This window comes from Anomalospiza imberbis, chromosome 7, assembly GCF_031753505.1.
Source record: "Anomalospiza imberbis isolate Cuckoo-Finch-1a 21T00152 chromosome 7, ASM3175350v1, whole genome shotgun sequence".
NCBI classification, from domain to species: domain Eukaryota; kingdom Metazoa; phylum Chordata; class Aves; order Passeriformes; family Viduidae; genus Anomalospiza; species Anomalospiza imberbis.
In genome coordinates this window covers 15,430,767-15,455,501 of record NC_089687.1, presented here as the reverse complement: position 1 = coordinate 15,455,501, position 24,735 = coordinate 15,430,767, and the positions used below count along the sequence as shown (strand labels likewise).

Genomic DNA, 24,735 nt, shown 5'->3' with positions numbered 1-24,735 from the left:
GTCAAATCCCCCCCCATCCTGTTAGGGTAACAGGGCTGGTCTGTCCCTGGTGGCAGGGCCAGTCACTGGATCTCAGGGGAATATCTTTCTTTTGGGGAGAATGTGGAGAGTTTGGGAGAATGTTTCCATCTCTGGCTGAGGTTGTCCTGCCTAGACCCTACTTAGACATGGTGTTCTCCCTGCCTGGAGCGTGATCTGGTGTAGAGTCCCAGCTGAGAACTTAACTTGCCTTGTGTTTGGTGTCGCTGTGCTCATCCCTGATTTCAGTCTCTGCTTTCCCCTCTGGATTGCTGGGTTTAGTGCTCAGACCTCCTCCTTGGGCAGCTGGGGTGCTGCTGGAGTGGGGACTAGGCTTTTGGGAACTAGGCTTTTGTCTGACAGCTGTAATTCTGCCCAGCTTGGCCCAGGGTGGTTTGAATCTGGACCTAGCCGTGGGGTGCTTGGCTGGGTGCACTGCCGAGTGTTGGTGCTGTGGCTGGATGAAGGCATTATCTTTGTGCTGTGGAGGGCAAGCTGCATCCACCAATCCCCTGCCCTCCTGCAGTTCTGGCTTTGGGGACACAAGAGCGTCCCAGCCACCCAGAAAGAAGGTGCCATGGCGCTGTGGCAGCTTGGTGCCCTCCCTTCTCACTGCTTCAGCTGCAGTTGTTCAATTGTGGAGTGACATTTGGGAAGGGTTTGGGGCTGTGGGCCAGCTCGTGATGCTGGGGCTTGGCAGCTCCGTCCCTTCCAACTCTGTGCTCAGTCCAGAAACTCGCCCGGCATTAGAAGGAGGGGGAAAAGGCTTGGCTGGAAAAATCCAACAGCATCAACCTCCCAGGAGTGGAGACTGAGTCACAGGGTGGGGAGCAGGAGGGGTGCAAGTGGCAGGAATGGGATTGAGGAGGGTCATAGAGTTGTTGGAGGAAGTTTGCATCCGTCTGAATCTGACCTCTGTGAACTAGATCAGATTCACAAAGGGTCATGGGGCTTTTGCAAAGAATTTAAACAAACCTAAGGACACATGGGTGCCCAATCCATGCTGTATGTCTGGATTTAATATTATAAGCAGCACATGCCTGCCCTTCCCTGCTGCCCCATATGAAGAATTAAAATGGGCTGGAAAAGTAGACAGTTCTAAGGAGAGGAGGAAGAGTATTTGCAGTGTGTGGGAAATGGATTTTTGGTAGTGTCTACCAGAAACATCCATCCCCCCAACCTTGAGTCAGGTCCTCAGGGCTGGGCTGGGGTCACCATCATCCCCTTGTAGCCACTGGGTTTCCCAGGGAGGAGAGAGGCATATGGGGGATGGTCCCCAGCCTGTGGCCACCTGTCTCTGCTGGAGCTGGGCCTTCTGTGCTGAGGTGGGGGCAGCGCAGGCGGGTGGCCTGACCTCTGGCGGGAACGAGGTGTCCTGAAGCCAGCGTTGGGAGGGGACGGCCAGTGGGACCTTGGGGTATGGACATGTTTGTTTACATTCCCTGCTGCTATAAATTGCCTGCGTGTCCTGGCGCAGAGATGAGGAGCATCTCGCACCTCCTCCATTCTTGGTGGGGGGAATTCTCCCATTCCTTTTTCCCACTGATGATGGAGGGGAAGAGATGGCACAGAGTAGTGCTGGCATGCCCAGCATCTCCCCACAGAGGGGAGGTGGTCCTGTCATCCTTTAAGACCCTCTCATCTCCTAGCAAAGGCATCTGGGGTCACCCCATCTTGTCCCAGCCCTGAGCATTCTGTGATGAAGGGGACCTGCATGGTGCCATCCCTGAGAGGATGGTGATGGGGCAATATATGACTGGGAGCCACATTGATTTCCCATATGGATTTATGTGGTGCCTGGAGCCCGGCAAATTGGCTGATGGAGAAGCAGCTCCAAGCAGAGACTGAGCTCCTTCAGACCCCAAATAACTCCAGACTCATCTATTGGACCCCAGCTAATATTTTCTCTTCTTTCTCTCTCTCCCCCCTTGTTGTGTCTTGTGACATTTGTCCTGTCTGCCCCTTCCTCTCTCTGTGGGGGACTGTGTCTGTCCTCTGTGACCTCCCACCCTCCTTGCACTCCCTGTCCTGGTATGCTGGCAGAGTACAACGCCAAGCTCAGGGAACTCAACAAGAGCACCAAAGTCCCCCGTCCTCCTCTGAACCAGCAGCGGTCCTTCTCTGGTTTGTTCATTCCACCTCCTTCCTTTTCCCTCCTTCCTTGTTCTCCAACCTTCCCCATGCATCCTTCTCCTTCCCTCTCTTGCATTCTCCCCCCCTCTCATCCTTCCTTCCTTTCCCCATCTTCTCTCTCTCCTCCTTCCCTTTCATCCCTCCTTCCCTCTCATTCTTCCTTCCTCCTCCATGCATGCTGAGTGATCTGTATGTTGCATGGATGTGGGATGGAGGGAGGCTCAGGAGACCATTTCCATGCAGGATTGATCCATTTTCTCAGCAGAGTGATGGTCAGGGCTTCCATTGAGCTCCTCCAGTGATGGGGGAGTCCCTCGCCCTGGGTGCAGACTTCCCTGCCCATGGTTGGTTTTGCATCTCATCCAAGCCTGGCACTGCTTGCTGGGCCAATTCTGGATCATTGCTGCATCCCCTCCAAGCTTTGCCCTGACCATGGCTCACCCTCTTAGGAAGCAAGGGCTGGGGTGCAGCTCCACAGAACCCAGATACAGCCAGTTGTGAGCCCAGGAGGGTCTCCTACGTCACTTTAGGGATCCCCATGTCTTGGTCTGCAGCTGGAGGGTGTGGGCTGCTGAGGCTGGATGTTATGCAGTGTGACTTTTGCTCCTTGAAGGTGGGTCTGCCCTGGGTGATGTGTGCTGGTGACCTGCTTGGTGCTTGTTGTGCACCCACTTGTCACAGGGCAAGTAGGTGGGAGATGGAGTGGGGCTGGGGAGCCACCATCTTTCTGTGTGACCTTTCTCTCCCCACTGGCACCTTGGGTTTCTCCCCAAAGAGGAGAGGACCAAAGAAGTTTGAACCCTCCCAGTCCTCAGCACAGAGTAAGGTATCTTATTGTATCCATTTGGGGTAATCAGGTGGGATGTGGGGAGCAGTCTGTGCCAGGATGTGGTGAGTTGGGCCCTGATGAGGAGCAGCACAGGACAGTGTCTGTTCCTCATGCAGGCAGGGAGTGAGTTTGCATCTCTCTTCCCTGGGTGCTGTGTGTCCCCGTCCACATCCCGAGGGCCTTGGGATACTTCTTTGTTCTCCTGTCCACTGTGGGGATATCACCTGGCTCACGCCTGGCAGTAGTTCTAGAATCTCATGGCCTAAAAGCAGCTGCCTCCTGATTTAGCCTAAAACCTGGCTCCCCAGATGCAAAATTACCTGGGTTTGCCATCGCTCCTGTTTCCTCCTTCCCCAGCTGTTGTGCTCCCTGCCTTTCCCCAGCCTTAGAGCTGTGTTGAGGGCAATGGGTTGGTACTAGAATAGGTACTTAAATGAGCAGCAGGAGGAGTGGCAGTGCCACAGGTGTTGGGTGAGGAGTGGGGTGCAGGCTGCTGCTCCCTCTTTGTGAACAGGAATCTGCCATCCTGCAGCCAGCCGCGGCGTCCTTGGGAGTCCAGTGACAGTACCATGGCTAAGGGAGGCTTTATGTCTGCTGAGGGGGCAAAGCAAGCTGGGGAAAGGAGAGTTTGTTTTTCAAGCATAGTTTCCATCCCATAAATCACCCAGGGGGTCGGGGGAGCCACGCTCAGAGCCTGGGTTTCCTCCAGGCTTTGCTCCGGGCGGCCTGTGAAGTTTCCCACTCTCCGCTCCTGAACAATGAGTCCCTTTTTTCCCTTCTCCTCCCTCCCCTCCCTGTGGCCCCGGCCGTTTTCCATGTCTGGGGAGTGGAGCAGCCAGAGCTTGCTGAGCTCCTGGGTGTCCCAATGGGCCAGATCCAGCACCCTGTGGTTAGGTGACGTGAAGCCCTGGGGATGGAGCAGGGGAGGGAGTCCCATGCTGCAGATGTGTGATGCGCACTGATAGCCAGGCTCCATCCATCTGCCGCGTTTAGCACTTCCCAAATGAAAAATGCAGAGCAAGGCAGGCGTGCACAGCTCGAGGAGCCAGTCCCTGCCTCTCTGAAGTGCTCGGGCCCTGCAGTTCCCTTTGGAATGGGCCAAGGGATGCTCCTGGTGATGTTCCTGCAGTGTTCAGGAGAACCCATAGTGCACAAAGTGGAAGAAAAAAAAGAAAATATGAGAGTTTGCTTTTTTCCCCCCCAATATCTTGTTTTTCCCTGTGCTCACAACTGTAGGCTTCAGTCCCTTAAAGTGAAAAGCAGGACAAAAGATACGGGATGGCCCTTTGCAATGCTGCCCATACCTCCAAGACAGCTTCCCAGGGACCCTCTCGGTCCCCCTGTTCTCTCCACGGGTCTTTTTAATGGCCATCTCCCGTGCCGGTGAGCACCTGCAGAAGGGATCGGGAGTTGTGTTTCAAAGCTGCTCTTAGTGGAATTTTCCAGGCCGCCTCTGTGGCTGGAGCCAGCCCCGTTGGCTCGAGTCCCCCGCCTCGCAGCCTGGCCGCCTCTCCCCCCAATCCGCGATTTTATTGTTGTTGCCATTCACTGGGCTGATTATTTAGAAATGTGCCCAGGCCACCTCCTTCCCTCCTGCCCTCCCAGCCCTTGCCCCGGGCCGGGAAAGCTCTGGTGTGTGTGCCGAGCAGTGAAGAGGGGAGGTCAGCGGGTGCGAGGCGAGGCGTGGGTCCCATGCGGAGCCCCCGGGAGTGAGGGGAAGCAGCTGATGGCTGGTTTTCCTCTGTCAGCCCGTGGGAAAGGAGTTGGTGTTTGAAAAGTGCATTTCCTGGAGCGTGATGCTGGCCTTTCTCTCTTTTTTTTTTTTTTCCTTTTCCTCCTTTTTCTCTTTTTTCTTCCCTAATGTGCTGAGCAAGGGGAGCATGAGTGTCCAACGATTGTGGGAAAAGTAGAGGGAACAGTGTTGTCACCTCTGCTAGCGGGTAGGAGTGTGAGTCCCACGGGGCTCTGAGCTGTGCCCCTGGTACTCTGTGGGGTTGCTGTGCACTCGGCACCATCGTCCATGAGCCCAGATTAACCTCTTAACCAGGCGAGATGGGGTAGAAAGTGTGTTTGGGCACTGTCAAGTCCTGGGAGAATTGAGCTGCCCTGCCCTGTGCCAACTTTATTGTGTTCCTGGGTTTTATCCCAGCCAAGGAGATCTCCACAGCCCAAGAAACCATTCTCCTGTGATGACTTGGTCACTCTGTTCTTCCCCCCAGCCTGTGGACATTGGTGGCTTATACTGCTGGGATCAGGGAAAGATGTTTGGGGGGAGGTGGAGGGGAGATGCTGATCTCTCCTTTGAGAGAGGCTTTGCACTGGGGACAGAGCAGCAGTGTTTTTTTAGGGTTGCCTGCACCATTCCTCTGTTGCATTCTTTCTTCTTCATCCAGTGCTCCCTCTGCCTTGGGGATTCAAAAAACCAGGCTTTTTCCACTGCTGTGGTTGAAGCCACATCTGGCTGTGGGTGCAGGGATGCAGGCTGAATACAGCTGTCCTTGTGCTGGATGATTTGGTCATTTCCCACTATGATGCTGTTGGGAGGCCCTGTTGCTACCCTGCTCTGCAGGACTGGGCTGTCTGGACTAATCTCAGGATGCTATTGCCCCTTGCACCCACTGCTGGAGGTTGTTGTCCCTGAAAATCTAATGGTGCTTGGGAGGGCAAGTGCAGCAATTCAGCCACTAGCCACAACCCTGCCTTCCTCTATCACCTGGTCTGGGGTCACTGTTGTAGGGTATGTCTGCTCCAGCTACCCATGCTGGTTTGGGGTTTGATGCAGGTGAGTGCTGATGCTGAGACCTCTCAGGTCAGGCCTGAAGCATCTCCTGCTGGTGCCCATCTCAGCTGGCAGCTCCTCACCCCTCTACCACCCTGTACTTGCCCTGCAGGCGTGCAGTCCCGGGAGAAGTCTCTGGAGGAGAGCGCTGTTCCTGCCCGCAAGCGGACTCCCAGCGACAGCCACTATGAGAAGAGCTCACCAGAGCCCAGCTCGCCCCGCAGCCCCACCGTCCTCTCACCTGAGGTGGTCAGCACCATCGCAGCCAACCCTGGAGGGAGGCCCAAAGAGGTGTGCTGAAGTAGAGGAGTGCTGGGGTTGGGGGTTGGCTGACTGGGGAGACGTGCCTCCAGGGAGGGGCTTGGTGGTGGTGGTAGTTAGCAGGGAGGAGGTGAAACCCTTCCCTTTGCCCCCTCTGCCCTCTCCTTGGGGTGTCCTAGAGTTTTTGCCCATCATAGGGATGGGACTGACTCTTTCTCCTGCTCTCCCCAGCCTCACCTCCACAGCTACAAGGAAGCCTTTGAGGAGATGGAGGGTGCCTCCCCCACCAGCCCACCCTCCAGCGGCGGTGAGATTTCTCCCCCTACCCCAGCCTTCCCTGTGTCACCACAAACCCCTTACTCCAACACCTGTAAGTGCCATGTCTCTGGGAGGCAGAAGGGCTTGGTGGGTGGCTCTGGGCAAGCCAGAAATTTGCCAAGGGTCAGACAGCTCCAGGTTCCAGACACCCACCGCCATGTTAACCACTCCTCTCCATCCTCCTTTCTCCTCCACATCCTGCCACTCCATGCTGCTATCAGCATCCCACCTAATTCAGCATCACATGCTTGGCACCCTCATCTTGGCTTTTTCCCACCCTCAACTCACTGGGGTGTTCTTTTGATGGGATCCCAAGGTGGGATGAGGAGAAGGAGAGAGGCATGCTATGACCCCAACCCATCCTGCATCTCCCCATTTTTCCTACTGGCATGGCATGAAGAGAAACAAAGCTGCAGTGGCAGGCGAGTGGGAGGGAGGCAAGAGGGACTTAAGATCAGGAGGCCAGACTCACACCATGTCACTTCTTGCTCACAATTTCAAAGGCAGGAGGGGCAGAAGGCTGGGGTGCATGCTCTTTGCATGCAGCTTGTCTCTGCTCCTCCAGCGCAGCGTCTCTGTTCTGACTTACCCTGTCTCAGTCGCGGTGGGTTTGTGTGGACTGGGTTTGTGTGACCAGCTTGAGCGACGAGCCCTGAGGAGCAGCCACGCGTCGGCACAGCATGACTCGGGCCAGAGCAGTGCAGTGGAGCAGCCAGTCAACTGGGAAACCCATTGAAAAGATGACAGACCCCTCTCCCCTTTAAAACACTTCTGTGGGCTGAAGGCTGAGGGATGCTCTAGGGTTGGGGATGCTTGGGCTGAGCACAGCCCCTTCTGGTGCCATGTTCTGGTTGCAGTGAAGCCACCTGCCCCCCACAGCTCAGCCTGCGGGGCTTGGAGTTGTTTTCTCCTGTACTGTTGCTCTTCCTTCCCTGCAATCCTCTGATACTTGAGCCTTGTCTCTTGGGATGAGGAGACGAGTGTGGGAGCATTGCAGGGGTGCTTGGCAGCTCGGAAATGGCCCTGTTGTTCCTGGGACTGAGAGCTCGGCCCTGGGGCAGCAGCAGCTCCTTTGGCAGCGGGTCAGTGGCTTTGGGAGATGAGTCACTTGCAGAGGTGACGGGAACAGCCTGGCTGGGGTTGTGGCCCCGAGACAGTGCTGCTTATCCAGCACCAGCCAGGGAAGCCTGGGAAGTTTTAAGTTGCAGCTTTCAGGCTTTGCCAAAGTGGCCCTGAGGGATGCAGGAGCAATTTCCCTCTGTTGGGAGATGGTGGTCCTGCGAGAATTCCTGGCTCTGTGAGGACCTTGCTGCTCATCAGCCAACTGAGATGTGCACTGACATTGCGGCTTGGGGTCAGCTGGACTTGAGGGAATCAGATACCCACTGGGGAAGGTGCTGCTGTCTTAGTTTCCCAGGAACTTGGCTGCTCAGCTGCTCCAGCCCCAGGCTGCTGGATGGACCTGGCCTCAGGGCAAGGGTCTGGCTTTCCTCTTGACCTCCCACCACCCACTGCCTCCCAGCCTCACCACAGGCCCTGTGCCTGTGCCACCAGTCAGAGACATTCAGACATGCTGGAAGCTCGTGCCCTTTGGTCTCTCTTGCTTAAGATGATGCCCTGAGGTTTCCCCTAATATGGGAAAATACAGCATCAAGGAGATGGGGCAAACCCAGTGGGTAGGAGGGGAGAGGAGATGCAATCTGCTTGGGGTGGTCTGCCCTGCCCTGTGAAACTCCACTGCCATCCATACCATAACCATACACACATATGCAGCTCCTCCTGGTGTGTATGTCTGGGCACAGGGGTGCAGAACTCACATGTGCATTGCCACCCCTCTGTGTGAACATCCTCATCCACCCATTGAGCTGATCTGGAGGGCAGGGGTTTTTTGGCAGTCCTTCTGTCCCCTTTTTGGGGGTGATGAGCTGCTCTGGGACAGCTGGATTCCAGCTCAGCCAGATGTGGGGATTGGCAGAAAGGAGTTCAGGTGTGGGAGAGCTGGGTTGGGATGGCTGCTCACATAGGGGAAATGAAAGGGGCTTCATGTCTTTATGGTGGGGCTTTATGGGGATGGTGCTGGGAGATGGGGTCTGGGCCTGTCCTGATGGGAGTTGTCCTCTTTCTCCATCCTGCCAGCTTTGCAATGGGGCAGGGTGTTTGTTCCCAGTCACCTCCCACCCTGTGTCCTCTCCCAAATGAAGAGGGGGATCAATATCCTTCTGCAAGGTGTTGCTTCATACAAGGGCATCTCGTGTTCTCAGCAGCCCTTCCTTGCAGCCAGTGGGTGGTATGGGCTACGAGGTTCTGAACCCTTGGGCACCTCCAGCCTTTCTGAAGCATCACCTCCCACCCCTCCACTAACATTCTTGTACCCACTGTGCCAACAGTGCGTTCTCCCCCTGGCCTGGCCAAGACCCCGCTCTCAGCACTGGGGCTGAAACCCCACAACCCGGCTGAGATCCTGCTGCATCCAGTGGGAGGTGAGTGCGGACACAGGGACTGCAGGCAGATTTTTTTGTGGGGGCATCTGTGGGGATACCCTGGAAGGGCCCCCAGTTTTTAGAAGGCACTTCCACCTCCCTTTTGGGGCCAGGTGGCCCTGGGGGTCCTTGTCGCCTTTTGTGGGGCCTCTGGGACTGTGTAAGCGTGGGGGATGTTGGTGCTTCACTGGTGGGCTCTGCACAGTAGGGTCTGCAGCGGTGAAGGCTAGTAGATAACCCTGTGGCCCTGTTTCCTCCCAGCCCCATATTCTTCCCTCTCCCACCCCCTACATTCCTTCTCCTCCCTAGGACAGCTGGAGACAGTTTGCTCTCTCGGAGCTGAGCCTGTCAGCCAGAACAATATCCAGAGCTCTTTCCATCCTGGACAGCAGTCTTTTAAGTGCAAAGGCCCTGCTGTCCTGGGGATGTGTCCTGGAGTAGCCTGCCAAGACAGACCTTACTGTTCCCCAGTACCCAGGGCCCCTTCCTGAGCCAGCTCAGGGCTGAGTGTAACCTCCTCAAAGCTATCTGAGCCTGGGGGCCACAGGTTGATTGAGCTCACACTGCAAGACCCTTATCCCTCTGCCCTCAAGGGTGAGCTGATGCTTTTTTGGTGCTTGCTGGGCTTTTCGGAGCAGCCCTTCGGTTACTCTCTTCTGCACTGTTCCCTCTTTCCCATCTGAAGGCAGCCTCCTGTGTTCTGGACCTCACTTCTGGGATGTTGATGTGATGTGAGGGTGTCTGAGACCAGGTTTCAGTTTGGAGCACTTCCAGTGTTGGGAGGTGTGGGGCTCTCCTTTGTGCTGTCTGTGCTCCTGCCTGAGCAAGGCAGAGCTGCTTAACTCTGATTTCTCTTTCTGTCTCACACCTCCATTCCTCCTCTCCCCACTCCCATCCCTCCCCTGCCCCTCCATCTCTCAGAGCTAGAAGGGGAAGCAGGCGGTGACTCTGAAGAAGGTAAGAAAGGCTTTTCTTTCTCTGTAGCTCTCTTCCTCACGCAACCTCACTGTTGGGACTGTCACTCAGAGCAGACCCAGGTGTCTGCTCCAGCAGCCTTCCCTTGCGCTGTCCCTCAGGGATGTAGGAGCCCGAGTCTTGCCTGTGCTGCTCCCTTTAGAGGAGGGGCACAGCATGCCTTGTGTCGTGGTAGGATTTCTCAGTGTCCAAGCTGGACCTGAAGGTCTGTCACATTGTGTGGCAGTCATCTGTGGGGACTGAGAGCTCTTTGTCAGTGAGTCGCATCCTTACTGGTGGCACACTGGGGATGCTGGCACGCTACGGCCAGCTTTGGATGAGCCTGGCAGGGATCTGGGAGCAACAGCCCCAGTTTTAGTCTCCTTCCCTCCCCTTTTGGCTTTGCTGTTGCCATTCAGAGCGAAAATAAACCAAAGTGCAGCACAAAAGGTCAGCAGGCGCAGAGGCCACCAGTGTGTTGCCAGCACAGCCGGCTGGGCAGTGGTGCAGCACCAGCAGTTGGTGCACATCTTCTGCCTGTCAGGCAGCTGCCCTAATTCCCCCCCACCTCTCCTGTCTCTGGGTTGTGCCACTTTGGGGATGCCAAGGATGGGGCTAAGCTGGGCATCAATTCAAGTATGGCTGTGCTGATGGTGCAGGCACTGTGGGCTCTGGGATGGCACATCTCGTGTGGGGACAGAGGCTTTGGGAGTGGCTGTGATTCCTTGGAGTGCTGCCTGCTAGGTAACGGTTGTTGGGTGGTTTTGCTTCCTCCTCTAAGGAAGCAAAGGAAGCAAATCCCCCTTAGAGCTGGGATGAGGAACTGTATGTTCAGGATGGGTTTTGGGGAAAGAGTGTCTCTTCTTGGTGGGTGCGGTACTTCCTCTAGCCCTAGCAGCCATCAGCATTTCTCCTTGGAAGTTTCTCAAAATGCACACAACCAAAACTTGAACACTGTGTGATACTGGGGAAAGTGTTTGCTTGAAAAAAAAGTTCTACTTTCAGAACTGATTTTTCAATGATGACTTTTTGGATGCATTAAAGGAAGCAAAGCTGGGATAAAACCAGGTTTTTACCCCATAAGTTCCCCCAAGCTTTACCATTTCTGTGCAGCTTTAAGCCTCCGAAGACTCAAACATTGCCTCTCCTCTCCTTCCCACTAAATCCTCAGGAGCTCAAGCTGTCCTGCATCTCTGTCCCCTTGCATGATGGTTGACCCCCAAGCAAGGCTGAGTGGCTGCCGTGGGCCTCTTGCCCTGCTTCATCCTCTGTAAAATGATAATTTTGGGCATTGAATCTACAGTTCTGAGAAAGGACTGGTGTTTTGGCTTACTGCTGGCTTAGGACCCTCTGCACTTAGCCACACTCCAGGAGGGGCAGTCCCTGCCCCTCTGTGCTCTGCTTAGCAGATCCTGGCTGGAATGGCTGCCCTGTGTATGGGGTTGGAAGATGCTTTGGCAGTGTGGGAGCTCAGGATGTGGCTGTTAGCTCTGAGGAGGCTTTAAAACAGCCTGACACAGATGCAGCACTGGGGATTTCTGGCCAGTATGCAGCCCTGCTTGGATGTGGGATTCCCAAACAAATGCCCATCTCCTTGGTGACTCAGAGCTTCTCTATTTTCCCACCCATTTTCCCATCTCCAGAGTCCCTTCCAAGAAAACACAAGGAGGCAAGATCAGATTTTTCAACCTCAAAAAATCCTGCCTGAAACTTCCTAACTTTTCTCTTGTCCTGTATTGAATCAATGTACTGGAACCTGTGACCATGGTCACACACCTCACTGTGGCACAGCCCCTGAGCCTCCTGCTCCTGCCTTTTTAGAAGGGGCTGGCATTTTCACAGCCCTATGATCTTAACCTCTTGCAGGCTGACTCATATGTACTGTCTGGCTAATTTTAGTCAGGGCTGGGGAGCTGGGAAGGGGAAAAGTAAGTAGCTGCGAAATTAATTTAATTACCTAAGCTGCGATGGATTTCTTGCAGCTGCCCTGGGTAGTGCCTCATTCCTGTCACTCAGGATGTCCTGCCTTAGATGCTGGTCCCTAACCTGTGTAGAGGTCCATCGTGTGGTTTTGGCTCAGATCTTTCCTAGGGTTGTTGGCTGGGGACATCAGCCCAAGGGAGGGACTCCTCCTCCCCTCTCCACAGACAGATGGGGCACAGAGATGCTGTGGGGGAAGGAGTGGGACCTATGACAGTCTTTTTCCTTGCATGTCTCTGCTCCAGCTCTGAACGTGGAGCTGTGCATTGGCGTTGCTGACTGTGAGCAGGCCAGCTTGCCAGCAGGCTGAGCCAGAGCCCAGCTGTTATGACTAATAATAATAATAATAATGTTTGTAATGCTAATTACTACTGCAGAACTGCTTTGGGCATGGCCAGCCTGGAGCCAGAGACCAGCAAGGCTGCCTGGCCCATAGGATTTGATGCCACTGGATCTTGTGTAGGGCAGGCTGAGGTGTGACATGGCTTTGGGGCTTGGGGGAATGGGACTGAACCTGCAGCCCCTTCCTGTGGTGCAGCTTTTGGTGGGGCCTGTGGGGACTGTCATAGGGATGGGGTCCAGTCGGGGTGGAACAGGAGGTAGGGGGCAAGGTATGAGAGAGGACAGGGTCTGGTGTCTGCCACGGCTAGTAATGGCCAGCCCAGCCCGCTGCTGCTGTCACGGGACAGCTTGGCGGCTCTAAAGGAAAATTGCTTTTCTTGGTCGTGCTCATGGGCTCCGGTTTCAAGCTGTGCTGGGAGTGAAAGTGTTGGATGCTGCAGTGGAAATAGCTGGAGTTGCCCTCTGGTCTGCTGCTGGAGATGGCTGGCAGAGGTGGGCCGCAGAGGGCAGGGACCACAGGCATTGTCATCAGTCCTGTGTGAGTCAGCGCAGGCAGGGCAGTCACTGGCTCTATTTTTAGGGGCTGGGGATGAACAGGGAGCAGGACGTGTTCTCTGTGGCATCCTGGGTGGGAGGGACGCTGACTCAGAGCAGGGTAAAGGGGCTGTGGCAGGCAAAGGGATCATGGCTGGAGGAGGTCAGCTCAGGCACCTTCACTGGCGTGAAATGTGGATCCTGGGAAGGGTGTGGCCCCCTTCCTATGCAAACTGTAGGCTCATCTGTTTTCACTTCTTTCTTGCTGCAGAGCCCAGGAGCTATGTTGAGTCAGTGGCCCGCACAGCCACAACGGGCAGGGGAGGGACACTGCCCGCTGCCCAGCCCGCTGCCCAGCCTGCTGCCCAGCCTGGAGGCCCAGAGGTGCCCACCAGGAATGGCACTTTCTCCAACTCCTTCATCGCCCCCAGCCCTGTCTCCACCAGCAGCCCTATTCACAGCATGGATGGGTAAGGCAGTGAGTGCAGGTCCCAGGGACTGGTGGGGCTGGGGCTGAACCCTGCCAGGTGCACAGGCTTAGAATCACAGTCACAGAGTCACAGAATCATTAGGGTTGGAAAAGACATCCAAGATCATCACAGAGTCCAACCTTTGACTGAACACCACCAAGCCAAGTAAATCAGAGCACTAAGTGCCATGTTTAGTTGTTTCTTGAACATCTTCAGGGATGTTACTTCTTCCCACATGGAAACTGCCTTTGCAAAGACCCGCATCTCTCTGTGCAGGGTTTGGGTATCCCAGCCAGCTGTATGCTTTGGCACCCTGAGAGCAGAAATCCACGTCACTGCTGGTTGCTTGGTGGTTACTGGACTTTAGAAACCTCTCACTGGGAACCTGGCCCCTGGAGTGGGAGGAGGGATGGGTTGTGCAAACTCCTAGCCCTGGGTAAGGCTGAGCATTAGTCCTCTGGGGTGAGATGGAGCCATTGTCCTGTCCCCTGTCTACCCTGCCCATGAGGTGTTCTGCAACCACACGGGCTGGCAGGGCAGACTAAATCAGGTATTTGCTGGGAGCAGAACTGGAAAAAGGCTCTGTTCCCCAGAGTCATATTTTGAGATGGAACTGAGATTCATGGTGGAGTTAAAGCTGCCTCTAGTTGCTTCCATGAAACTGGCTGGACCCATCCCACAGTTGCTTCCGAACAACCGAGTAGCTGACTGGCTCTGTGCCTCAGTTTCCCTGTGTGCCACATGCAGGAAGGTGCCAGTACCAGTCAGCAGCAGGAATGAGCAGTGGAGCTGAATTCTACCTTTCTTTGTCTCTCCCTAGGGCCTCCCTCCGCAGCTACCCATCAGAAGGCAGCCCCCATGGCACGGTTACACCTCCCCATGTCTCAGCTGAGCCCTTGTACCGGTCGCCTGTTGGCTCACAGATGCCCTCTGCTCACAGCAGCTACCAAAACTCGTCTCCATCTTCATTTGCAATGGTCCAAGGAGGGGTCCCGGGCTCAGCATACAGCAGCCCCGACTACCCTGATGGCCGAGCTGGCCTCCAGCCAGAACCCCAAGCTCGGCCACAGCCACAGGTCAATGTGGTGGGGGTCCACACCCTGCCAGGGAGCCCCCGCAGCCTGCACCGGACAGTGGCTACGAATACACCGCCCAGCCCTGGCTTCGGGCGAAGAGCCATCAACCCCAGCATGAGTGGCGTTCCGGGCAGCCCCGGGCTGGGCAGGCATGCTGTGGTGGCCCATGGCAACCTGGTGGCCCCACCAGGGAGCCCCAGCCTGTCCAGGCACCAAGCAGCGGCAGCCACATCCCCTGGCAGCCCCCTGTATGGCTACTCCAGCCCAGAGGAAAGGCACCTGACACTGTCTCGGCAGAGCAGCTCCTCTGGCTACCAGCCTCCCTCCACGCCGTCCTTCCCTGTCTCCCCAGCGTACTACCCCGGCACGAGCACGCCACATTCTTCCTCTCCAGACTCGGCTGCCTACCGCCAGGGCAGCCCCACGTCACAGCCTGCTCTGCCTGAGAAGCGGCGCATGTCAGCTGGGGACCGCTCCAACAGCCTCCCCAACTATGCCACTGTCAACGGCAAGGTGTCCTCACCCCTCTCCAGTGGCATGTCCAGCCCCAGCGGTGGGAGCGCCGTCGCCTTCTCCCACACTCTGCCGGACTTCTCCAAGTTCTCCATGCCAGGTAAGGGATGCTCTTGGAGGCCCCCGTGTCCCCCTGCCTTACTCAGGGCTCTCCCCTCCTCCTCCTTGCTGGCCATCGGGAAAGGGATTGCAGCCATGTCCTGATTTACCCCTCCTGTCCATCCGCAAACCAAAGGCACCGCTGGGGCCGGGGCCATTTCCTGCGCTTTCTGACAAATCCAAACAGGAAAAACACCGACTAGCATCTCTGGCATAAACAGCTTCCAGAGATGTGTATGAGGAGATCAAAGCTCCTGGAGGCAATTTTTCTCTGCTGTGGGGATGCACTGACCTCTTGGCCCCATTCCCAGAGGGCTTTACCCCACTGGGACCCCGCTGCGGCGCTGACTCCTCATTTCAAATGGTGCCGTGCCCTGGGTGCCATCCTGCCGGGTACGCTTTTGCCAGCTCTGGTTACAGACACCTTGGTGACGTCAAGATAGGGCTGATAGGACCAGGGAAATAAAGCTGTGGGGCAGCAGTGGCTCCGGCTGCTGGGCCAGTTTCTCTGCTGAGCAGGCAGCCCTTTGTGGGCACTCTGGCACTTGTCCTGGCCCTGTGACTCATGTGGCCAGGGACCTTTCCCAGCAAGGAAGCACGAGCAATTAAAATCCTTAACAATTAACAAGCAGCTTGGTGAGGGGAGTGAACCCCCTGCCTCTCTGAAGGTGACCAGATTGCTGAGGGCTGATAACATGTCTCCAGCAGAGATGCTATCCAATCCTCTTGGTTGTTTGCCTGGTTGTTTTTGGAAAGCAGGTGGTTGTAAATGTTGCCTGAGTAAATGACAGCTTCACAGCCAGAGGACCAGCTCCCGCTGGGGCTGTGCCGCTGGAGGGCACTGAACAAGGCACAGTCAGGCTGGGGCTGGAGCTGCTTTGCTTAGGGTGTCCAGTTCTTCTTCACAGAGCAAAGATAAGGGAAGAAATTTGTTTTTATGAAATGTGATCCAAATCTTGAACATTGGAGAGCAGTGAAAATCCTCTGAAATCAGGATCTCTCCGGCATCTCCAGACATACCTCTTTCCTCCAACAGTTTTTATTCCACCTGGCCAGCTTCTTTTAAATGAAGAGTTCCCATTTCATCTATGGCTGTGTGCCATAGGGGCTCATCTGACACACAGCCCTTTGAGGGCCCTTGAGCTTGGATTTAGCTTTAGATGCCCAGCAGCCCCATAAGCTCCAGGTAGTGATCAGCCTGTATGGGTATGGGGAACTGGGCTGAGGTTAGTGCAATGTGCTGGATCTGAAAGGAGGTGGACGTATTAATGCTTTGGCTGGATGGAGAGTTTCAGATACAGCATCTTTTAACTTTTTTCTTGTCTTTTCTTCCCTTTCCTGCAGACATCAGTCCCGAGACTCGTGCCAATGTCAAGTTTGTGCAGGATACTTCCAAGTACTGGTACAAACCAGACATCTCCAGGGAGCAGGGTAAGTAAATGTTACGGGGTTGGGAGTTCGGATGTGTCTGGGATCACAGGGATTAACAAGGATTTCCTTTATGGATTGGGTTGAGAGTGAAGGTGAATAATGACTGCTCAGGCTGCTGCAGATGGGGCTTGAAGCCCCATTCAGCAGCAGATTTGTGTGATGTGGGCTCTTCAAATCTTCCTCTTGGTAGAGGAGTTCCAGTCCCTGCAGTGTGCAGTGGATCTATGTTTGCAGTTCAGGGTGCAAAACACCTGGATCTCGAGTTGATAATGCTCAAAGGTATCTTGGAAACATGGCTAAAATGAGTGGGGAGAACAAGGAGGCAGCAGGATGACTTCAGGGGGATGGTCCCAGCATTTGGGCCTTGGCTCCTGCTTGCTCTCCAGTACTTGGTTGCTCAGAGATAGGCAGAGTGGGAACTGGAGATGCCCACACAAGGACAGTGGATTTGGGAGGAGATGAGCCTGCCAACCCACTCAAAACGTGCAGGAGGCGCGGTAACATTGGTAACATTGGTAACAGGAGGCCTGGCTATGAGATGTGCAGCTGGGGCACCCTGTCCCAACCCACACCTGCTGGTGTCTTGAGGGTGTGCTGGTTCTCACTATGCATCATCTCTGAGCTCTGCCATGCTCTCCTGCAGCCATTGCCCTGCTGAAGGACAGGGAGCCGGGGGCTTTCATCATCCGAGACAGCCACTCCTTCCGGGGAGCCTATGGCCTCGCCATGAAAGTTGCTTCTCCGCCTCCCACGGTCATGCAGCAGAACAAGAAAGGTATTGTGTGCCCTTCTCCTTCCCACGCTGAGATGCTTTCCATCGTTCAGCCAGGGTGACCGGGCAGCTGGGGCTGCTGAGCCAGTCATGCCCTTGGGTATGTGCTGATGTGGCAGGATCCCTGCCTCCCAGCGCACAGGGAAGCACCAGACATCCTCTGCCCTGAGCTGTGGAGGGCTCAGGATCACCTACATCTTGGACTTTAGTGTAATAAAATGGATACAGCCTCTCCAGCCCACCAGCACTGTGGGGGAGCTTGGCTTGGGGTTGACCATGTGCAAAGGGACAGATTTGAGGAGGGTGTGTGTAGATTTAGGGACCCGTCCCTTGAGCTGGAGCACTGGTTCCTTAATGGTACTGCATAGTAATAGGAGGAGGGTGGCTCTGGTGTGAAAACATCTTGTCTCTTCCCAGGAGACTTGACCAATGAGCTGGTGAGGCACTTCCTCATCGAGACTAGCTCACGAGGTGTGAAACTAAAAGGATGTCCCAACGAGCCTAATTTTGGTAAGTGCCCCCAGCGTGCTTCCCACATATGGGGTTGGGTTGGGAGAGCCTTGCCTTTGCCATACTGTCAAAGCAGAACTGTCTGGGAGAGCCTGTTACTGCCTCTTTCCCTGTGTAACTGAATCCTATGGGCATTTGGAGCCTCTGTGTTCATGCACACTCATGAGAGCACACAAACGTGCCTGTATGCATAGGTACATACCTTTCTACACACACATGTAGGACAGCTGATGCTGCTGGGAGGGTGGAGGGCAGGGGCTCCCCTTGTTCCATTTATTCCATGACTAATGTTGTCTGAGGAGCTGTATGAAGACCTTTGTTGCATTTTTTGTTCCTAAAGTGGCCCTGGCACCTCTCTCCCCTCCCTGAGCTATCTATGGAGGGCTACTTAGTGGTTTCAGTGAGAGGAATTGCCGCACATGGCATTAGGACCATTAGTGAAGAAACTCACCTAAAAGCCTGCTTCCCTCCACCCAGAGCAATGGTGACCTAATCAGGGAGAGCTGGAGTTTCTTATTCTTTTCCTTGGTTAATGGTTATCGTACTTTGGATTGTGTGGTTCCATAGCCCAATGATTTTGCAAGAGGATCATTGTATTAACCCAGCAGGTGCAAACAACTCTTCATCTGGCAACACTGGCCCTGTGCTGACCATCTTCCTTCTCTCCCCAGGCTGTCTCTCAGCACTGGTGTACCAGCACTCCATCACGCCCTTGGCCCTGCCCTGCAAGCTGGTCATTCCTGACAGAGGTAAGAACTAGGACCAGAAGGCTTTGCATCTGTCCTCACAGCCTGCAGAGAGGGGGTAGGTTTCCAAGCAGGGAGCACCAGTAACCATCCCATGTCTTCTAGATCCCATGGAGGAAAAGAAAGACTCTGCGTCAGCCACCAACTCAGCCACGGACCTCCTCAAACAGGGTGCTGGTGAGTTGAGAGGGGTTGTTGTGGGGTGAATTTGGCTTGGAGTACTGCTTGACTCCATGTCTGCTGTCTCCCTTTCCAGCCTGCAATGTCCTCTTCATCAACTCAGTGGAGATGGAGTCTCTGACGGGCCCCCAGGCCATCTCGAAGGCTGTTGCTGAGACGCTGGTGGCTGACCCCACACCCACAGCTACCATTGTTCACTTCAAAGTCTCTGCACAAGGCATCACCTTAACGGACAACCAGAGGAAGTAAGAGCCTCCATGGCCACCTCTCTGGCCAAAAGCCAGTGTTGGCTCATTCCCAAAACCAACAGGACTGTGATTCAGGAAGTGTGTTGGTGAAGGATATCCCTGGGATGGCATCAACCTGGTCATGGACATGGCTGGGTTTTGTCCTTGACTCTTGGAACATCCTATGGGAGACCTGTGGCAATGACCCCTGGGCTGGTGGAGCTGGGTTGTAGTGAGACAGTGGTGGAGCTTCCCTGGCCCTGATATTCCCCGCTTTGTGTTTCAGATTGTTCTTCCGAAGACACTACCCCCTCAATACCGTCACCTTCTGTGACTTGGACCCCCAGGAACGAAAGTGAGTGCCCTGACCTGGGGGGAGCACATGACCCCCCCAGCCCTTTCACTCCTCTAGCCTCCTGGGATGCTTGGAGCAGGATGTTTGCTTGCTCTCTTCTCTGCTCTTGCAGAGAGCAGAAATGCAAGGTCCTCTTGGATACTGTGGTGCAGTGCCAGCTTCTTCTGGTGACTTTTTGGTGTCTCCAAGCACCTTTATTCTGAGGGAGAGGTGCATCATTTTTCCGTAAAGCCAAGCCTGTGCAAAGACAGGCTGGCCTTCCAGCACTGGTGTGGTGTTCCCCATCATGGCCCTGTCTCTCTCTGGGGTGCAGAGGGACCATCTCTCACACCTTCTCTTCTCCTTGCAGGTGGACTAAAACTGATGGCAGTGGCCCAGCCAAGTAAGTACTTTCTGTGCTTCCCAGCAGATTCCTCCCAGGTGCTGTCGAGGTGGCTTCTGCCTGTGTTTGGGCATTGGCTGGGAGATGCCCTGTGCAGGACATCCTGGCTGTGTTTGAGATGGGCTCAGCTCCTCACTGCAGGAGTGTTTCACCCAAGCATGAGACCATAGTCTTGGGGACTCTGGATGCATCTTTTAGCCCCAAATTCCTGGTCAGAGCAGGCATGACTCTTGCTGAACTGACCAAACCAGAAACTCTCCCAGCATTGGGAGAGTTGGGGAGTCATTGGGAACCAGCTTATAGAGCAGAGCTGGGGTTATGCTGATGGCATGTGAGCTACTGTTCATCTCTTCCCTTTCTTCCTATCCTGACCCATGGGAGCACAGAGCTGTTGGCTGAGTCCATTTGCAGGGGCCAGCTCCCACTAATTTTAGCCATTGTGTGAGCGAAGGGGTTTTTATTAGGATGTCCAGCTGCTGGGATATTTCCCCTCCCCAATTAGAAATGCCGTAGCCTGGGCCTGTCTCACATTCTGTTCCCCCTGTATTTATAACTTGAGTTTGCACTTTCTAATGAAAAAAAAAAAAAAAAAAAGGGACATTTTATTCATCAGGGGAGAGACAGACAGAAATAACCAGATGGTCTCATTCAGCTAACTGTGTCCTTGCATGGCCTTAATCTCTTAGAGGGTCTACCCCAATGGCCAGCCCATCTCACCCCTGGCTTCAAGAGGCTAAACCAAGTCAATGCTGTGATCATCTGGAAGGTCCCTTCCTTGGGACGGACTTGGGAAGGGTGGCAGAGATGTTCAGAGCAAGGGCGGTTGGGTCAAGAAATGATTGAAACTTGGCCTTCAAAGAAACTGTGGCAAGGAGAAGAGGAGATGGGCCTTCATGCAGGCTGGTTTGGGATGTATCCCTCTGTGTTGTGAGAGCTGGATGTTAAAGAGGGGAAGTAGGACAAAACCATGTTGGAAGAGGGTGGCGGTAATCCGTGCAGGAGCAATTTTGAGGCTCTTGCCTTCTCCCCACACAGGCTCTTCGGCTTTGTGGCCAGGAAGCAAGGGAGCACCACAGACAACATCTGCCACCTCTTTGCTGAGCTGGACCCAGACCAGCCAGCTGCAGCCATCGTCAACTTTGTCTCCAGGGTCATGCTTGGCTCTGGCCAGAAGAGATGAGCCGGCACTTGCGGGTGATTCTTGAATTTTGGAGAAGGACTTGGAGCTGATCCGAGAAGGAGTGTGAGGAAGTGCATTGTGGGAGAGGGAAGTGAATTGGGGGGGGGAAAGGGTTGGAATTTTGGAGGAAAACAGCAAACAACAAAAAACCACCAACAAAACCCCTAAAAACTCAACACAAGCCAAACACACACGTAGAGGAACCAAAGCCACGCACCTACGAAAGAGAGCCACAAAGTCACGCCAGACAGGATGCATGTCCCATTGCAGGGAAGGTGACCAAAGCAAAGGCGGCAGTGAGGGGTGTGTTTCCAGCTTTCAGCATCATGGCCTCAAGTGGTGACATCCATTTGGGACTGGATGTGGGACCAGGACTGGTGTTTTCCATCTGGAAAAAAAAAAGGCAACTGGCAAAACCCATGGAAGAGAAGAAGCTTCATCCCAGCAGCTCCATCTGCTGTGCGTTTGAACTAACCTGTAGGAGATAATGGCATGCACTGGGTCTATGGGACACCTGAGGAGATGCTCTCAGAAACCTTCCCTTGTCCAGCTGCAGAGGAGGGTCCTCACTGGTCCCTGTGCTTCCCCTAAAACCTGCTTATGACCTGGTAACTTGCTGGGGGCATGGGGAAATTAGTCCTGAACCTTCCAATCCCTGGGGAACTTGGCCATGGACTGACCTTTGCTGACCCAGAGCCCAGCACCAGTCACAGGTGAGCCCACTGTGAGCCCACCTGGAGCGGGGGGGTCACGCTGTTTCTCCACTTCCCCAGGGGTTCTTATGACCCACAGCCTATGAGGAGGTGTGGGGGTTCCTGCCACCAAGCACCTGGGAAAGGTGGATACTCCCCAGGAACCTGGAGGATGCAGAAAGTGGCCTCCTCTCCCATCTTCCCCTTTTCCCTCCCATCACTAGTCCTCTTTGACAGTTTTCTCCTGCGGCCTGTCACATTCTCTTAACACAAAAAAAGCAAAACAGAAAGGAAAGGAATAGTTGTAATAATAATAATGATTATAATAATAGCGGATGCTGGCACAGGTAGGTTCCCTGTGCAAAGCAGCAGACCCGTGGCTACCCCTATCTAGCTCTTCGGAGACACGCAAGCGGTTTTTAAATTGCATGGACATACAAGTTGCACGAAAGGCAAAAGACTACAAGTAACTCAGGCGCTTTTTTTCTCCTTTTGTTTTGGAGGCCACGTTAAAAAAACAAAAAGAAGGAAGGAAAAAAAAAAAGTAAGGGACCTGCAGTGGCTGGGCAGCTTTGGCTCATTGGGGAGGTAACAGGTCCTCTGAGAGCCACCCTGGTTAATGCATGTGTACCCCCTAAACCATCTGGTTTGAGGCTTGTGCCCCTGAAATGCACCATAGTTTTGCAGTGATTTCAGTGCTTTGGCTTTTCCCTTAGGTAGGTGAGGAGGGCAGGTTGTGTGGAGAGAGGGGCAGAAGGCCCCTGTGCCACTGCAGCAGGGGAGATCATGGTGGGGGTGCAGCAGGTGGAGGTCCTGGCCCTATGGTGCTGGGGAGGGGGCAGAGGATGTTTCGGTCACATGTGCAGGTTTAGGGCAGGGGGAATGGTCCAGCTGGAGCTGTGGGGTCATTGCTGAGCCCTCTGCTGCAAATATTCCCCCTGAGAGGTTTTTTGGGCAAAGTTTTCAATGCAAAGTGGCCCAGATAGTCTTTAGGGGACAAAAATAAGACACATAGCACTGCAGTCCCCTGGAGAGCTTGTCTCCTGTGGACCACCCTTGCCTTGATAGCTATATTATATATAAAAGCTATACTGACAAAATACTGTAAGCTAATGAAATTTTAAGGAGGAAAAGGTTAAATTTACGCTCCAAAAGTATTTATTTTTGCCATATCGCTTTCTGCGCATCATATCTCCCCCACTATATCCCCCCCTTCCCCTGCCCTGGGGAAACACCTGCATGTTAAAAGAAAATCCGGAGCAAGGCAAAATACAGATGGGGGAAGAGGCGGGGGGCCCCTGTGTCGGGGTGGCTGCGTGTGACCGGTTCGTGTGCGGGGTGTGTGTGGGGGTGTGTGTGTGTGTGGGGGAGTGAGCGGCGTGGGCGGCCGGACAGGGCTGCCAGGGCCACAGGCTGTACTGATGTACTGAAGTGTGAAAGGAGGGGTAGCGAGGAGTTGGTTGTGGGATGGTGGTGGGACAGGAGGTTCTGGGAGGGGGCTTTTCCCCTCCCTGGCTCCCTGGTCGCACAGATGCAGAGATCTTTTAATTTTTGATATTTCCAAAAAGTGATTCCCTCCTTCTGCGAAATTCAAGCGAGACAAGAGACGATCTCACCCGTAATCTCCTCAACCCTGCCATTCGCCCATCAGAGAAAACACTGTGTTTATAGATATATAAAGATATATTTTTGAAAGCCTCTATTTTTCAGACTTGGTTTTCTCACTGCTAAGAAAAGAGATTATAATAATGTAATTTTATTTTAATCTGCTGCCTTGGAAACTGGTGCTTGGAACTCCTATTTCTCTTTTTCTCCCCGTACAAATGAAGCAGATCTAAGCACCCCAGAGATGTTGCATGGAAGCCAACCCCAGCAGATACCTGCCAATAGCATCACACTTGCTTTGGGCCCTGAGCCTCTCCTGGCTTCCCCACTAACCCACTAGCTGAAAATTTAGACTGTATCCAAATCTCAAACACTAACAAAATCATCTGATGATTGTATTATTTTTTTAACACACAGCTAATCACCTTCCAATGATGTAGCCGGGTGTTTATCAGCTCCCTTTAAAGGCACTTTTTTCCCCTTTAGCTCCTTTTATCAAGAAGGTTTTAAGGTGTAACAACCCTTTCTGTCCCCGGGAGAGACCGTCAGCGGCATTTAGGATTGCCCAGGTCCTGGGCTGGCGGGGACCTAGTGTTGATATTTTTTCCTTACAAAAGGGACAGAAAATACTCTTTGGGTTTTTTTCCTTTTTTTTTTTTTTTTTTTAAGTGCAGTCATACTATTTGAGATTCAAGCTTGCACGAGTTAAGTCCAGCATATGTTTCGTTGTAATCACACTGCCGTTGTCAGCAGCCGGATGGTATCTCTCTCTTGCTCACATACATACACACACACACACACACACACACACACAAACACACACATCCCTCCTTCCTGCACAAAGAACTGCATATATTCTTGCCAAAGATATCCTTAAAAACGCACTTTCCCCCATATATATATAGATAGATATATATTATTTTTTTTGTGTGTGTGTAAATTTATTGTATGTGCCCTTTTTGTGTCAGTTTGTTCTTTGGAGAAGCCCGTCCTGACTTTGCTGTTGATATTGCTGTCTATTGGGAAATGCTTCCTGGGGAGGTAATTTGCTGTCTGTCCTGCTCAGTGGCACCTGCAATGCACAAAATGTGGGGTTCCCATTCAATGGGGCTGCCTCTGGCTCTGCCCCTGGGAGCTATTTTGGGAGATGAACCATGTCATGAGCTGCTGATGGGATGTACCATTGCATGGTCTTCACCAGCCCCTCATCACCACTGGAGACAGCAGGACTCATGGTTTTGAGCAGAGTTTGGGGTTGCTCTGAATGCAACATTTGCTGGCTGCCTCCTGGTCAAATTACACATGGAAAACAAACCAGGTAGGGAGAAAAACCCAACCCAGCCTCTGGGCATTGATTTTTCAGTGAATTCAACCGCCTGAACCAAAGCGCAAAGTAAATCCCCACCCAGCAGGTCGGGCAGGTAAAGAAACCAGTTGCCCCAAAAACCCCAGACAACAGCATCAACAAAAGGTAACCCTTCCCATTGGAGCAGGCAGGATGATCAGACAGCAAAGGAGCCCGCAGGGGCTTGTTTCATTTTGTTCGTTTGTTTTGCAAATTGCGAGGTTGGTTTGGGGTTACTATTTTTTTTTTTTATTTTCCTTAAAAAGGAAAAAAAAAAAGAAAAAAGGAAGCAATATGACGTTTCTGTTGGCGGATCCTGTGCTGCCGTGTTATGCGTAGGATTTTTTTTTTTGTTGTTGTTGTTGTCTTTGTTACTTTGGGAATGTTACAGATTTATTTGCTAATCAGTGTTAACAAACAGTTTCAAACTTTTAGACTCGCCCATTTCTTTGTATTTATATAGATGGAAAAAAATACATTATATTTTGTATCTTTATGCCCATAATGTTGTCGTGCGTGTAAGG

The 24,735-nt window shown here is 53.6% G+C and overlaps 1 protein-coding gene across 21 annotated transcripts in view; it reads left to right on the top strand.

The window, feature by feature from the left end:
• TNS1 (tensin 1) overlaps positions 1-21,809 on the top strand; it is a 62,596-nt gene extending 40,787 nt beyond the window's left edge. For 11 of the 21 annotated variants that reach the window (XM_068195522.1, XM_068195519.1, XM_068195518.1 and 8 more), the window contains 16 exons: positions 2,062-2,142; positions 5,872-6,050; positions 6,252-6,390; positions 8,726-8,818; positions 9,740-9,775; positions 12,900-13,098; positions 13,919-14,787; positions 16,131-16,217; positions 16,861-16,992; positions 17,407-17,499; positions 18,171-18,248; positions 18,351-18,422; positions 18,502-18,670; positions 18,939-19,007; positions 19,357-19,389; positions 20,425-21,809. In XM_068195522.1, the coding sequence (XP_068051623.1) occupies positions 2,062-2,142; positions 5,872-6,050; positions 6,252-6,390; positions 8,726-8,818; positions 9,740-9,775; positions 12,900-13,098; positions 13,919-14,787; positions 16,131-16,217; positions 16,861-16,992; positions 17,407-17,499; positions 18,171-18,248; positions 18,351-18,422; positions 18,502-18,670; positions 18,939-19,007; positions 19,357-19,389; positions 20,425-20,569 (2,474 nt within the window). In that variant the 3' untranslated portion in view covers positions 20,570-21,809. The remainder of the gene's footprint in view (positions 1-2,061; positions 2,143-5,871; positions 6,051-6,251; positions 6,391-8,725; positions 8,819-9,739; positions 9,776-12,899; positions 13,099-13,918; positions 14,788-16,130; positions 16,218-16,860; positions 16,993-17,406; positions 17,500-18,170; positions 18,249-18,350; positions 18,423-18,501; positions 18,671-18,938; positions 19,008-19,356; positions 19,390-20,424) is intronic. The other 10 variants (XM_068195523.1, XM_068195535.1, XM_068195536.1 and 7 more) reach the window with 8 other exon arrangements.
• The last annotated feature ends 2,926 nt before the right edge of the window (positions 21,810-24,735 follow it).